Source organism: Tachypleus tridentatus, unplaced genomic scaffold (assembly GCF_004210375.1).
Source record: "Tachypleus tridentatus isolate NWPU-2018 unplaced genomic scaffold, ASM421037v1 Hic_cluster_2, whole genome shotgun sequence".
NCBI lineage: Eukaryota > Metazoa > Arthropoda > Merostomata > Xiphosura > Limulidae > Tachypleus > Tachypleus tridentatus.
Genome location: NW_027467782.1, coordinates 41,381,743 through 41,398,499, shown reverse-complemented (window position 1 = coordinate 41,398,499; position 16,757 = coordinate 41,381,743). Strand labels below are relative to the sequence as shown.

General features: G+C 30.9%; 1 protein-coding gene across 1 annotated transcript in view; it reads left to right on the top strand.

Annotated features, from left to right (window-relative positions):
- Positions 1-10,985, top strand: part of LOC143242697 (RNA polymerase II-associated factor 1 homolog) — a 61,417-nt gene extending 50,432 nt beyond the window's left edge. The window contains exons 4-6 of the mRNA XM_076486178.1: positions 7,593-7,659; positions 7,974-8,075; positions 10,856-10,985. Coding sequence (XP_076342293.1) covers positions 7,593-7,659; positions 7,974-8,075; positions 10,856-10,985 — 299 coding nt within the window. The remainder of the gene's footprint in view (positions 1-7,592; positions 7,660-7,973; positions 8,076-10,855) is intronic.
- Positions 10,986-16,757: the final 5,772 nt, after the last annotated feature.

Here is a 16,757-nt window from a genome sequence, read left to right as displayed (position 1 = left end):
AGAAACCATGTCTAAAAATTATGAAAACATGTAAACAGAAGTAACTTCGAACTTCTGTTATAAAATAGCTGTGTTTGTTTGTCTTGAAGCGAAGAGATACAACACTTTTATTCATGTTCACATAATTCAGTAACCCATAACATACTTTGGGGGGAAGAGGAACTCAAACTGTACTTCATTTCAGTTAGTGTTAATACCAATCATGGCCGAGCGCGTAAGGCGTGCGACTCGTAATCCGAGGGTCGCGGGTTCGCGCCCGCGTCGCGCTAAACATGCTCGCCCTCCCAGCCGTGGGGTGTATAATGTGACGGTCAATCCCACTATTCGTTGGTAAAGAGTAGCCCAAGAGTTGGCGGTGGGTGGTGATGGCTAGCTGCCTTCCCTCTAGTCTTACACTGCTAAATTAGGGACGGCTAGCACAGATAGCCCTCGAGTAGCTTTGTGCGAAATTCCCAAACAAACAGTTAATACCAATACCAGCCCACTTTAGAATACATTTTTGTCAAGTGGGTTTTTCCTCATCATGAATCAGTACAACGATTTCTTGCTGGTTTCATTTCCATAAATTTTCTTTCTAGTATACAGTATTACATTGGAAATGGCCCCTATCAAGAACTCGTACAACCCAAATTAAAAGGACATTTGTATTAGTTTTATATTATGATTTTATTTCCTACAGATACAATTGTATCGCTTTAGCCTCTCCAATCGTAATTAACAGAAGCAGTGACTGAGGGGTTTTCGGTTGGAAACAAGTTGTGTAAAGGAACTGCTGTATTATTTCGTTTCTGGATATAATAGTACAGGTTTTTCACATTTTTAAGAGATAAAATAAATTTTTCATACATTTGGGTTGGGTTTTGACAGCAAATATAATAATTTTTAATGTTAATTCCATTATAATATCTTACTTCTCTTTTTATAAGACGAAATATCAATATTTTTTAGGTTTCTTTTTCTTCACTACCTTTCCGAAATTCTTTTCTCTATGTTTAACGTTGCTAAGATACTCTTTTGTATAATCAGTATTGACGTCGTTACTTGCAAGTTATTGTTGAATTCTACTTAGTGGATGTCCAATCACAGTCGTAGAAAATATGCAGGAAACAATACATATATGTTATTCATTTTTTTAATGAGTGTTTTCCCACAAGACATTAAAAGAAAAAATTGGATAAATATTAACAAAGAATTGGGAGTTCGAATCCACCCGTTACATAACATGCTCGCTCTTTCATCCTTACTAGTGTGTATTCTTTCATTCAAAAGGACGTTATAAAGTCGGTAAATCCCATTTTAGCCGCTCAAGAGTACGAGCCAAGTACCTTAAGCACCAAGATATGCCAGGTCGCTACGTACTAAAGAAAATTAGTGGCGCAGGTATACGAGTTTTATGTAGAATTTTGGAGAAGTTAGAGGTAATGAAAAGAATTGTAGATTATGGGAAATGGAAGCAGTAGTCAGAGGGTGAATAATTTATTTATATGAAAGGGATATATCATATGACAGTGACTTTCAGGATGATAGAAAGAGTGCTATTAGTATTAGAGTGAAAAATAATGAATTTACTTGTTATGAACCTATTATGTTGACAAACAAATTTCAGAATTTGGATTCTGCATATGAACTGTTGGAGAAAATGAAAACAAAAGGATCAGAGAAGGATATGGAAGTTGTAGGTGATTTATCAACAAGATATATGGTTAGAATAATCTGTTGGTAAATGAGGACAAAATAATTAGATTATGCTGTGTGGGAGAACAGGTGGAGAATATAACCAAGAATTAACTGTGTAAATGAAGTTATAAGTAGGTTACTAGGGTTAAATGTTAGGTTTAGGTTTTAGTAAGTAAACTGTAAGGATGAGCAGACCGACTGGACTTGTATCGATCAAGTTCATCGGAAGAAGGAGCTTTAGGAATGGGTGGTTTACATTTAAATATTGTAGCAGCTGGCTTGTTTTCTAAGACTATTAGCTATAAGGGAGGTTTTAAACTAAAACTAAACAGTGGTGAGGGCCAGAGAAAACTTAACACGAAAAGAATAAGACAAAATGAAAAATTTAGTGTGGTAAGTTAGTACAGAAGTAGTAGAAAAGGATAGACTTGATTGTTACTGTTGTAATGCTAGGAGTATAAGAGAAAAAGTATATGATTTTGAAACACTGGTATTGGAAATAAATTTGGAAAAATTAGTTTTTCAAAGGAGATGTTTGTAAATGATGTCCATAAATTTACAGAAAACAAATTCATTGGGAATTTTGAGTAATTTTTTAAATTTTAATTCTAAGTTGAAAATTGGTAGACACTTTCAAAAGTTTGAGTTTACGAGGAATTGATCAGACATAACTGTTCTCATCTTTGTTCACAACTAATTATTTTGTGAACATCATTTCATTTTTATTGAACTTTTTTGCTATTGTGTTGTCTTAATGGATTACACTGACTATGTTACTAGTTTTCATTCTTCTTCATGGTTTTCCTTTGTCTGTAAAGAAACAATGTGTGGATGATGCTTTCACTGAAGCTGCATTTTTCCAGAATCTAAAGAGAGAAACATCTTTTCCTTCACAGGGCCTGGAGATCAGAGTCAATTAAAGACAGTGTGGCAATATCCATCCTTTCCTGCAAGAGTGATGTTATTTTGGAAATAGTTCTGTCTAAAATGAAGATCTATATATATGTACACATCAAACCTTTTAATTACTTGAAAAGAATATTGAGACTGTAAGTCTTCTGATATGGTATGCTTAAGCAGCTTAACCAATTCTTAATCTTTATTTACTTCTGAATATTCTAAAGTAAATGCGACAGAAAGGATATAAAGCAGGTATGGTTAAGTGTTATCAACTGAGAATTAGTACACTCTCTTATTAGGTATATTATAATGTATATAAATGTGATGTAACATTTTATAAAGTGATACATAATACAGATATAAATATTGTAAAATATATTTTAAATTTTAATCTCCAATAAGTACCTATTGTACCTATAAGTCATAAAATAAAAGGTTTTGTTCCAAAATATGATAGTTGCATGTAGATTGCACAGGGTATATCTCAATAGGCAATGGGTATATCTAGTGTAAAGTGTAACATTAATTTGCACTTTGATGGATTTTCATTCTGCCTCATTGATTTTCAAGTAAAGACCATGAGGACCCTTTTACTGTGGCCTGTATAACACATTCCCAATGCTGTGTTTTTTTAGTGGAGTTTATCAACCATGTACAGTGTGACATTCCTAGCCACACTATACATGTAGCACTTCTGTGAGCCAGTTCAGATTCTGGACTGTGCTTATTTCCACTCTTTCTAGCAACTCTTTATAAACAGAGAGTGTATCTTGATACCAACAATGTGTGGTCTTCCACAAGTATGTCTGTGTACTATTCCATTGTATACAATGCCTCATGCTATTGGTTCATTTTGAGTGCTTCCTGAAGGGGATTTATTTATATAAGTAAATTTTGCTTTTGTGATCCTTATGATAGTTATCTAATTATGATGTGGCATTAATTTCGTTCTTGAAAGTCAAAAGGCCTCATTTACTTAATTTGACATCAATATATTATACTTTTCTATAACAGAGTTCAAATCAGTTTATTTATAACACTCATAACAAGCTTACACTTAGTTATAATGTTATTTGTAAAACTATTCTGAGTATTTGTTGTGCTTATTTCTGTAGCTTAGCATAAAGAAACAACAACATTTAAGGAAATATTAAATATTTTCAAAATTACTTGTTTTTGCATTTAAATTATTGCAGTTATATTTATTTTAGTATAAAACACAAAATGTTTGACACTCAAAAGAACCTTGTTTTCTACAGTAATAGAGAGTGTGCTAGCCTTGGTTTTATTAGCCCTGACAACTGTGTTTTAATGCTAAACTACCAATATTGTTATAAGGTCTACTAACATAGACCTTATAATTAAATATAAACCCTAAGCTATATTTTGAAATAAAAATATAATCATTCTGATAAAACTTATTCTTCTTAAATTTTACACAAATCCATGTTTGCTATGGTTGAATAAAACACAACTAAACATGTCATATGTATGATGTATATTTTAGGATAAAAATGTTTAGCTTTGTTCCTTTGTATTTATCCTTGACCAGCATTACAAGTGAAAGACAAAATTCCATGAAACTGTTATAATTTAATGACAAGTAGTAAACTGAATGATACCTTGGTTAATATTTATTTTAAATATTAAAAGTTTGTTACCCAGAAAGGTTAAGGTTTTTTTCTTTTGTTTTATGTGTATACATGGTTGTTAAATTGTGTTATATTAGCTGCTATTACAGCAATTTTATTAGTTGTTGATGTTTTGAATCAGGTATTAATATTTCAAAATTATTATGAAAGACATTCATTAAAATATCTAACATATACTTATAGCCCCATAAAATTAACAATTGAGTGCTAAAACTCACTGTAAAGTCTGTCTTAAGATCTCTTTCACAGTTAAAAGAACAAAAATATATGTATGTATATAAATAAGATCTAGGCTGAATATTTTTATAAAGTGAATTTTTTTTTAATTTGTTTTAATTTCAAAGTTTTCTGATCATAGCTGTCAGTTCTTCTTATATTGCTGTTGCAAATCATATACTAGAAAATTAGTTTCTTGTTTGTGTTATGATATGCCTTAATATTTCATATTAAATCTCAAATAAGTATTAACTTTATCTTTACTGAAGTAATTTTAACATTTTTAATGTTTGTTAATAGAAGGATGGGGGGTAAATGAAGTTAATGCAGTCGATTTTGTATTGGGCTTGTAAATAATATAATGCAAAACTAGTTTCCTGTTTAAGTTATTTTATTATATGCAGCATTGCTGTTATTGTGAAGGAAGTGGCCGGCTTTGTTCTACATTTTCTACCTTAGAGCCTGGACGTATGGCCTCTTGCTTTTTAACTTATTTTCTCAACTTGTTGTGTCTTTGGAAGATTTTGTTCAGCATTTTCAACAGCTTTCTTTTACTTTTTGTTATTCAGATGAGGATCAGATAACTGTAGGGTCATTCCATGTCAAATCATCCAGGGGGCTGGAGGTGACCCCCACAGAATTCCTCGAAAAATTTCACATGTGCTCATTTACCTATATAATGAAATATTGCCAAAGATTAGATCAGTATCTCTAATAGTTTCTGATTTACAGCACTGTAAAATTTAATTTTTTTTTTTTTATTTGTGGCAAATTCGTTTTCGGGCAAACTCGGCAACCTAAAGCTGCAACAGTAATGGTGCTAGAAGGCTGAAATGTGCTACACTGACTGAATTAATCTCACAGAATTCAAAATGGTCTCAAACCAAGTTTATCTCTCTGAGGATTTGCATCGTGAGGCTGTAAACTCACCTGAAAACCAAAATCATAAAAACATTGGTTTATTTAAGAAGTCATAGCTCTTAAGACATAATATGATACAAAGCTGAATTTTGTTTACAAATTTCCTATGACATATCAGTTGATAAATCAGCAATTGTTGTAGTTAAAAGTATGTTAGATCTCCTGTAAAAGAATGTAGTTGCATGCAACTTTTTATGATTTAGCTAAAAATAGCCATACTTCTGGCCACAGTTTGACCATGTCACCAGTTATTCAGCCTTTTCAGATTTTTACCATATATTCTTACATCTCTGAATATGATTACAAAAAAAATCAGGATGGTGTTCAACCTACTTTTAAGTTATAATTTTTAAAGTATCCTCTGACCATACGTTGTTTACTTGAAAAAAACAAACTTCAGTTCAGGTGTGTTACTGGGTGCAGATATATCCATACAATTTTGAAATAATTTATGAATACCATTGAAATATTGTAATCAGTCTTTACCATATATTCTTACATCTCTGAACATTATCTTAAAAAAGTTCAATGTTGTGTAAAATAATAAATTATCAAATTTTAAGTGTCTCTGATATGCACCATTGGGCAAAGAACCACATTCAGGGCATTCAGTTCTTTTTTGTCAATCAGGAATCAGTCCTGCAGAATTGTGTAAAGTTTGATTCACTTGAGCACTATGAAAAACACAAAACTGTGGCAGGTATTAGGTCACATCATAGCTTTATTCTACCAACACATTCTATATGAGCAGGTTATCAGATGATGATGTGTACACAGTTGTAACTGTTGGTAGTAGCAGTGAAAGTGATGCTGCAGCAGCTCAAATAGGGTCTGATGATAGCAATGACAATTATCAGCCAGGGAAATATGTGGCATGCTTATACGATCATGAATGGTATATGGGAAACATAAAAGATAGATCAAATGAACATTCCGATGTGTCGGTGTCATTTATGAAGAAATCAAGAAATTAACTGTTCTCATGGCCTGCAAGGTCACATAAAGATGAAAGCTGGATTCCTTTCCAACATATTCTTTGTCTGATAAGTGCACCTACCTTGTATGGCACTAGTGCTCGCCACTATGTTCTAAGTCAAAGTGATCTCAACATAATCAAACTCGAATTTTATACTTTTACAACATAAGCAATTAAGAAATAATACATACTATCCAGGAACAAAATTTGTGTTTCATAGTGTAACTATTCAAATGAAGAAGAAAAATTTTCATCATCATCAAATATAATAATTTAAAGCTTTAAATGCAATTTAAATAGTGAATCAAAATCCATTGGTTCCCAGTGGGTAAATTGTCATGATTTGGATCCATTTATTCATTCTTTTGATGGTATAAATGCTGGACTTGCAGATAAATTTAGTCTCATGGATGAATCTAAAGAATATGAATTTTTTTTACTGCTATATTTGATCAAAGTATAATGAGTCATATTTTGTGAGAAACACATATTATGAGTTTTAGAGATCCTTGAATTCTGAAGAAAGTTAAAGTAACACTCCCTCTACTTCATGAAGTAAGAAATGGAAAGATACAAAGTATTGAGGAAATTTACACTTTTTTTTTGCTTTGTCAATGCTTATTTCTCATTTAAAAAAGCACGTGTCGGTTGATTATTGGAAGAATGACCTCTTGTAGGAACTCCAGTTTTTCCAAAATACATTACTTGAGATTGATTCATGAAGATTCTTAGATATTTGCTCTTTGAAATAACAAAAAAAACCAAATGCAAATGATTGATTAAATTATGGAAATGTCATATATATATTGATAATTATTACACAAGTCTGGAATTATGCAACATTCTCTTTGAAAGTAAGACATGCCTCTGAAAAAGGGAGATATTAAGAAGAAAGGAAATATTTTAGCAATTCAATGGAAAGACAAATGTCGTGTTACTTTGCTTACTACAATACATGAAGGTGAAATGAAATACAGTGGAAAGGATGATTACAAAACTAAACACCCAATAACTAAACCTGGTGTGGTTTTAGATTATACTATCAAAATGAGGCTAGTTGAAAAAAGTGACATGCAAATTGGATAAAATGGTTGCCTTTGTAAATGTGTGAAATGGTACAAGAAGCTCTTTTTTCACCTTATTAATATCTCAATTTTGAATTCGTATAACGTGTCTAGAAAATACTGGTGAAAAGCCATCATGATTTTTATTTTCAGTAGTGATAACCATAACTTTATTATTTTTTTCAGCATCATTAGACCTTGAAGATGAAAAGCTTCTTGAAGAAGACAACCTTGGACCACAAGATTCCAAAGGGTTTGTTTTGTTCATCGACAAACTGGTTTAAGTATCTTTGTTATATAGGTTCATTGGTATATCATGTAAAAAAAAGTAATGTGATAACAACATATTTGCATGTGATACCATCAGTTGCATATTTTCTGATTTTCTTCATTACTACAAGTAATATATGAATTTTTGTTGTTTTAGTAATACTTGACAAAAGTTGAAATTTTGTTTTCTGAAGTTAAGTAAAAGATAAAACTGAATGATTATTGAAGTATAACCTTACTGTTCATTTTCTGAAAGAATTTAGTCAAAGGTATTAAGATAATTTATTGTGTGCCTAGATCACGACATCACAACAAAGCTGTACCTTGGCTGAAGAAAACTGAGTACATTTCTACAGAGTTCAACAGATATGGAGTTTCTAATGACAAAACTGAAACAAAGTAAGTGTATACACGAGTCCTGAAAATGGAGTATATTTACTTGTGCGTAAGAAAAATTAGGGTGTAATATAATGCTTTTGGTATTCTGTTTATATACATTTATATTATTTGTAACTTTGACTGTTGCTTTTCCATGTGTAATGAAATTAATGTCTTTACTTTTTTGGCATTTTAAAAGTATTAGCTTCTGGTATTATTATTAAATACAAAAGCAAGTTCTGTTACTTCAAGATCATTATTCTGTACATCAGAATGCATGTATAATTACAACTTTCCAACTTAAGTTTCTTCTACAACAGTCAGTTCTTATTTAAAAAAGCTAAAGCTTATTTACATACCAGTTAGGTATATGTATCATGTTTCATTATGTTTTTATAAAACTTTGAGCTGTTGTAACATTAACACAGTGTTCCATTTTTTCTCTGATTTTTTTTCACTGGATTCATTAAACAAACATGTAAGGTAACAGATATTTTCCTTCTTTAGACAGCTGTACTAAATGTTTTACATTACTATTTTCTAAGCTAGTCCTCAATCTGTTTTTAACTACTTAGCTTTTGATATGGGCTAGGTGTACTGCACTTAACTTCTGAGCATTAAAGCAACCAAGAGATTAGTGATGCAATAACTTTTGATAATGTAAGCATATATTCATTAAATTTCATGTACTATTAGTACATTTTACGAGTCTTTTGGAGATAAAAGTTGGAGTTTTTAATTAAGTACTTTTAAAATAAATTTCTCCAGGAACATGTGTAGTCAGTGTTGACTGCTCTGAGTTCAAAGTGAGTTTTATGTTAGTGTTAAAAATACTTTTATGCATCCTAGAATTGTCATATTTGGTTTGCATAATTTGTGAAATCTCATAAATAGGTATGATTTTTTTTTTAAAGGAAATCATTATATTTTAGCTGTTAATTTCTCTACCCTAGCTTTAAACTGGGTTGATCAATTTGACCAACCTCATAACCACAATAAAAAATCAGGAAATAAATCTAAATTACTTTTTTTCTTTCTTGAGTGACTGCAGGTTGTAACAGGAAACTGTATTTGTTTATCCTAAATATCTTAAAATTAATAACTGTATACACCAATTTATATGTTTTACTGTTTTATTGATATTTGAATCATGTCTTACTAATAATTCTGTCAAATAAGTTTTAAATTATTCCATTAACAAACAGCTCCCATTATACTGGTATCAAATTATTTAATGCATGAGCTGCCTGCTAGCATACCCTGTGTAGAATTTTTATGTTTTTGCTTCATTATCTTACCTAATCTTGCCTGATCTCATAAGTTTCTAATTGTTATACATTTTAGTTACTTTTATAATAATAGTTGAAGAATACTCATGAAAAACAAGAAATATATTACTTACCTGGGTCTTCTCTTTTGGCTGTTGACTGGCATTGCATCAGTATAGTTATTTATGATTTGTTGGTTATTCAACTGTTTATATAAAACCTTACAAATATTTTGTTTGGTATCATCCACATTAGAAATTTAAAAAAAAACTTAGCAATCTATGACCAGCAGCGACCAAGTTCAAAGGTCATAACTGGAAGAGATAATTGTTTGCTTTACTTCTTTAGTTATTGTTCTATATTTTAAGAAAAGTTTCAAAACTTGTCTCTAAATAGTAATAATGTGTGTGTGTGTGTTTAATAGTTTAAATGTTACTGTATAATACAAAATATTAGTCCACTGAAACACAACCAAGAATGGGCCAATTTTATATTATTGGATACGGTAACATGATTGCATCACATTACTAAAAGTCTGCCAAATTTTATCTTATAGCAGTTTTAACATTTATCATCTGATTAATCATTCATAAACTTTAAAAAATGTAATGAAAGTATAGCAGCTTAAAATGTTGAATAGGGCTAACATTTAGGTCATAACAGCATATACATGTATTGTTATTGTTCAAGCATATATGTCTAACAAGAGCTGCAAGCTGAAAATATGTGCACCCACATGTTAAGGATTATGTATTGAATTGGTTAATGAGCAAACTTGTAAATTTCAACCAAGAAAATTTGTATGTCCTGTACATGCCTTTTGACATGTTTTAATTTCTGATAATATTCTTGAATCTGATCAGCAAATACACTGAAAAGTCTTCATTGTAAGTAGCTCTGAATGAGACACATAGGTATATATAAACAGTGATTTAATTGGTTGGTATTTCTCTGATCTGTTATGCTCACTTTATGTTCTTGCCTTATGTAGTCTAAAAATATTCAACTTCAAATGTTCTTAGTTGTTAGACAGTATAATTTTTGAAAGTGGTTATACAGTACATAGGACTTAGACTATTTCTTGTATTTGAAATTGAACTGAAATGTTTTACACAGTTTACCATCTTAATGTAACCATTAGAAAAGCATATTCTTGAAATTCAAGTATATTCTTTTTCTTTTGAAGTATGTTTTTTCCAAACATATTGATTATTAGTTAAATTTAATTAGGTATTATCAGAGTTTTGAGATACCTGTCTTGCAGTTTTTACTTAATTATACTTTTAGTATATGCTACTTCACTGTTTTTTCTTAATATTTAGTTAATTGTCTTTTAACATTTGTGAAAATAGCTATTAAATTAAATTTTACTGTGATTTAAAAAAAACTACATTCTTGAAGAGTTTTCTTATTCTATAATATCTCTAAACATAGGTTTAACTGTAGTTACTGATCAGTCATACAATACACTCATTAGACTCACACTTTACATTTGTATTTCAATTATTGTTTATTTCACCTACCTTTCTGCAGAGTTGGATACAATGTCAAGAAATTGTTCAAAGAAGAAAACCTTTATATGGACAGAGAAAGTCAAATTAATGCTATTAATAAAACTTTTGAAGATGCCCAGACACCTGTAAGTAGTATAATAACATTTTAGTAACTCTCCTAATACATTAATATATATATATGTATGTGTGTGTGTGTGAAAATAGTCAACAAGCACATAACAGTAAATGTATTTATCCTTCTACTTTTCTGTATGTTGTTAATATCAGTCTGATCTTTTGTCCTGTCTCAATGAGAGTACTTGATAAAATGCAAAGAACCTAGCACAAACTTACTAAATTATATCTCATTTCTGCTTAAATAATGTGGTATAATTTTTATATCTTATTTTTTATGGTTTTTACAGGTTGGGAAGTTTTCAAAATTTTGTGAGATGTTGTTTTGAGATAACATTAAAATACCTTATTTAATATTTTTCAATATGTACTCTACATCTGTCCAATTGATTAATATTCACTTATATACTTCTTTTGATACTTTACTAATTGCAGTAGTCATTACTCTTAGCTATAAGTCACAAGAAAAATCAGAAAATTTAACAAAGATCTATTGATGACCTTTGAATCTCACCTTTCTAAATGACATCACTATTTGTAATTTTTACTAACAATATTTGTGGTCAAATTCAGCTTATATTTAACAAATAAAGTTTTTAATAAATAATAAGTTTATTTCTGTGAATTGTTTGAATACAATGAATTCAAATGTGATAAAAAAATATTAAAAAAAAGCAAGATTTAATCAGTACAAGAAATTAAAACATTTCATAATACTGAAATTACCTAATGACAGTTTTGTCTTTAACTGTTCCATTTGCTTTTTTTGTTCTGGCAGTGACAAAGTGAAAGTATTAGACAGCCTATATAAAATATACAGTCCTCTACCCTATAGGGCAGTGATTAGTTTGTTAATGTTTGGCATCAAATCTGCCAAATAACTTTTCATGATCTTGTTGCTGAGATTTAAGGTTATTTATTGGTTGCTCTTTTAAACAGTTGTTTGCTTTCTGACAGTTCTGAGCTTTCTGTTAGAACAATAGAATGCACACACATCTGATGTAAATCCCAGTAATAGTACACCTTAAAAAAATATCTGGTTCTCATCACCAGCAGAATTTTATCCTTGATCAGAATTCTCATGTTTTCAAGATGGTGGATGATACACAAGTCTTTGGCATGTGTTCCACTGTCCATTGGACACTTGCACTGTGGGAGGCATCCTCTCTCAGGACATAATACATCCTAAAGGTCATTTTCTAACTGTTTGTCTACATTTATTCATATTTTCTCAAGATATTTACAATACTTTAATATACTTTAACTCAATGAGGTTTTTTGTGAACTGCTTTGATGTACCTGTTGTTAAATTGCATTACAAAAAAAAAAACCCAACAAAAACAAACTTCTAGGGGAAATACTTTGGAATTTCAGAATTACTTTCTATAGGTTGTATAGCTTCTGCAACTAAAATGTTAGTTGTTCATTTTTGAAGTTATCAGTGCTGACTGAAGGATGGAGACCATATTTCAGAATGATGAGAAACAAGTTTAGTAAAATATATTTTTTACTCAACATTTTATAACTGGTGCTTTTTTTCAAGGATTTTTGAGCATCATATGTTAAAAACTGATTTTAAATAGGAGTAACTGGTTAATATCCTATAAAATGACTTCTGTCAATAAATAACAAAAAAAAGTGGGTGAAATTTATCTTTCTTGAATATCTTGTTTTTATATGTGATATATTTGAATTTGCAGCTTTGAAATTTCAAGAAGATTTCATTGTAATATCTTTTGCTTAAGTATTCTACATTCTTATAAAACATTTTGTAAAGTATTTATTATATAAAAATGTATATTTTATCTTTGCTTTAAATTGGAAAAGTAAAACTGAAATTACAAAAATTAAGTATGATGTACAGATAGCAATGCTAGAAAATACACAAACAAGGGAGGGTTGTAATATTAACTCATAGCTACTTGTGTAGGAAGTTTTGTATGTTTTTTTTGTATTCAACCGTACCTTGTTTCTGTACTTTCTAGCACTGCCATCTCTACACTACACTATACTTATTTTTTTAAAATCTTTTGTTTGCTACTTTATAAATTGGGAACTTTCAAAACAACAATTAAAGAATTTGAAAATTGAAGTAAATGGGAAATATTTTAATTGTTTTTCAAAATAATGTCTCACAATAAAACTTCTGAAATTTTTAAAAAACAAAAAAATACTACTAATAAGTCAAATTATATTGTTTGTTGCATGCAGAATCTTTATACGTTACTTAGAACTTTATACTGTTCTCATGCAATTTAAGTAAATATTTCATTGTAAAAAGTGAAGGACAAGGATATCAGTTATATTTTTTCAGTATAGAAAGGGTAAACATTTCAAGAAGGTCACCATTTGAATGAACAAATCAGAAATGCTTTGTGCTGTGCCTAAACAGTCCAGCTATTGATCAAACTAGACATTTAGAAGATGAGTAGCCTAATGACTAACTGTGGGAATTTTATCTGAGTTGTCCCAACATTTTGGCTTCATAAAGAAATGAACTATCATTCAAACCAAGTTCAGAACTCAAAAGCAAAAACTTCAAGAAAGTTGACTGTTTTTTATAAATGACTAGCACTTCCTAACTGGATTACATGTTTCACTATGGAAGCTGCAAGTGTCAGTGATATCATTTTCTATAAGCTTTTTAAGGGTCACCCTCCTTTAATGTATGGGGATATTCATATAGCTTTACTTGCACTAATTACCATTTCTGTGTCAACTAGATTTGCAGTAGTTATATCAAGCTTTTCACATGTAAGGAAGAAGCCTACATCAGTAGTTTCAGTGGTACGAATTCAACCAGAATAATTTTCAGAGATCACAGCTGTCTGTGGATCAGTCATGACTATGCCAAGCACCAAAGAGATCCACTATATGAGCTTTACATCTCAAGGGTGTACTCATGGACCATTTCATCAAGAGTCCATCAGATAAAACCATGGGATGCCATGCTTGAGGAAAAAGTATCCATTAGTAGCTTTGCTAATATTCCTTCAGTCAAATTAACCATTAGAAATGCCAGTATCTCAAAATGCTTGAACTCAAACAGACTTTCCTTCCACCAATACCATCTGAATTTTAACTCTGGTCTTTTCAGAGCCTCTATGATTAGTTTTTCATAGCAGCATGAAGTGTTTCTTCTCCACATCTCTAGGTGACTTTTTGAACAAGAGGGATGAAGTCCATGCTTTGACAGTAAACTAAATGCACATTTTGAGAGGAATTATTTGTAAAATTGTGTAAGGTAAGAGAGGAGAACATGCAATTCTATAAAATCCCACAACAGTCACAGGAAGTCATATAAAGCCACAACATAAATTAATGATGTCCATGTTGGAGTTTGGGTATTGAGTTGGGGAGTATAGGAGTCAATTCGAATTCCAAGATATGGTGATCAGTTTGTTTCATAAAGGACTGAATGGCATTTATTATATGATGATAAACTTACACTGGTAGAAAGTGAATTTTTGGTTGGTGTAGGATCCTCCAGAACTCTAGTTGTTTCTTCTTTGTATCAGGTACTTCAAGTAAAACCACTACTCTAAGAGATGAATATGGTTGTCTCTAATCTAAAATTAGGCACTGGTATCTAAGGTTTAGACTTGTTGTGGAAATTAAAATCGGCATGACCTGTGAAATAAGCTTTGGCCTTTTAATGAAACAATCCAGTGCCAACATGTTAGCATAAATATCTTCAGAAAGGAGCACTATTACTTCTCAATCTATAAGTAGTATTTCAGATTCTTTTAAAAAGCCAGTTTAGTGTGTAGTTGCTGTTTGATGTGGTAGTGGAACCAATATGTGAAACACATTGTTTTGTCCATAAATAAAGCTGCATTTGTTCACAACACCAAAGGCTTGCTTTGTGTCAGTACTAATCTGTAATTACAGGGAAATGGCTATTCATTTTGCTGCTAAAATAATTATCAGCTCATTGAATGCAATGGAAATGACTAGAATAAACTGTTGCTAGTGTTGCTTCAGATGCATTGTGACCAAGGACAGATCCATGGGTACCTAAACATCTGACATCACTATTTGAGAATTGTACAGATAATTTGGGCTCATTGTAGTAACAAGAACATAGTAAATATTGAATAAATTTTCCAACATGTATGTCAGATCTTATAGCCAACTGAATCCAATATCAGTAACATGAGCTACATAGTCAATAGATGTATCTAAGTAAGTGTAAACAGTATGTGTGTATCTAGTATTGAAAGGAAGTGTATGTGGTTAAATCTTTAGTGTGTGTCTGGTCAAAAATAGGGTATTCATGTACATACTGGAAGATGTCCACTTGTCTAATGCATTACACCTTGCTTCCAGGAACTTGCTAGTGAAACAAGAGCAGATGTAAAACTGTTCCCAGATTAAAAAAAGTTTTTATAAACTTTTTTTGTTGTACCATTTGGGTTGCATAATGTACTTGCCATTTTTGAGAGTTTGACAGAGAGGATTAGAGTTGGATAAATGTCTCATTTATATGGATAACATTTTAGTGTTTTTTTGTAGACTACAGTATACAATCAATGGTTTTTCAATAGGTAAAGAAAGCATGCTTGAAGTACATATCAGAATAGTATGTGCTTATATGTACTCTTTGAATTTCTCAGTCACATTTTGAGGGGGGGTTGGAATGTTTATGGATCATAACAGTAAAGAACAGCTCCATCTTGTGAGAGAATATTGTGCAATTTCTCCAGCTGAAGTAAATTTTAGGTTGACTATCCAAACTGTTCAGTCAATCTAATGGGATTTCATTGTTAACAAATATTCTAGTTAATCATAGCAGCATTGTCAGGATGGAGTATAACATGTTATCCTGTGTATACAAAGAATTAACTACTGTCATCTTGTATTTGTCAAACCATAGTATCACTGATTGTATGGTATAAAGTTTACCATTCAAATGAACCATATATCATTTAAATGGCTTATGAATTTCAATAATGTGTTAGAGATATCCACATTTAGAATTACAATGCTGTATGAGGACAACCTTGTACATTTTCACTAGGTAAAGCAGATGGATTGTCTACCGAAATAGTGAAAATCCAGATTCTGAAATACATTGCAGCAGCAGTGACAACAACCATATACTTTATGATGATTTCCTTGTGGTTGTACTTCACATTAAAAGAGCTCTGGCAGGAGCTTTCCAAAGATTGTGATCTAACTTGAGTGTTACTTGTCATGCAACAATAAGAAGGGTAACTATTAAACATTGAAGAACGTAGTCTTGGTTCCCATACCATTATATGACCAATGCAGGTAGTGCATACTATAGAGTAGTGGTTTTGAAACTGTGATATAACTACTGGTCCCCAGAATTCTGAGGTAGGAGATACTCTGATGCAAAAACTGAAAGCCATTAGTTGTGCCAATGTATGGAACTAATTTTTCAAGCTACACCTGCATTAAGGTATTACAAGAGAGTTTAAACTCCTTGTTAGAGTTGTATGTTCAACTTTATAGAAAATAGATGTAGATAGTTCTTTACTGGAGATGAATAAAAAGATTGGTATGTACAGTTTTATCAGTTACTATATTAAGGAGTCAGTTTTGTTACTTCAACACAGTCTCTTGCTAATTAGTGGAAAACATAATTTTGAGCAACCAGATGGTTCAGTGACTCAGTTTTAACAACCAGTACACAAATATGTACTTTTTTTGCATATTTAAAATTATAAAATTTACCAAGAAGAAAAGTAAATCTAGTTTATCATGTAATATTTTTTACTTGCCACTAAAATAAACCATTTTTGATTGATTTCTGGGGATGGGTAAATAGAAAAATAAGACTT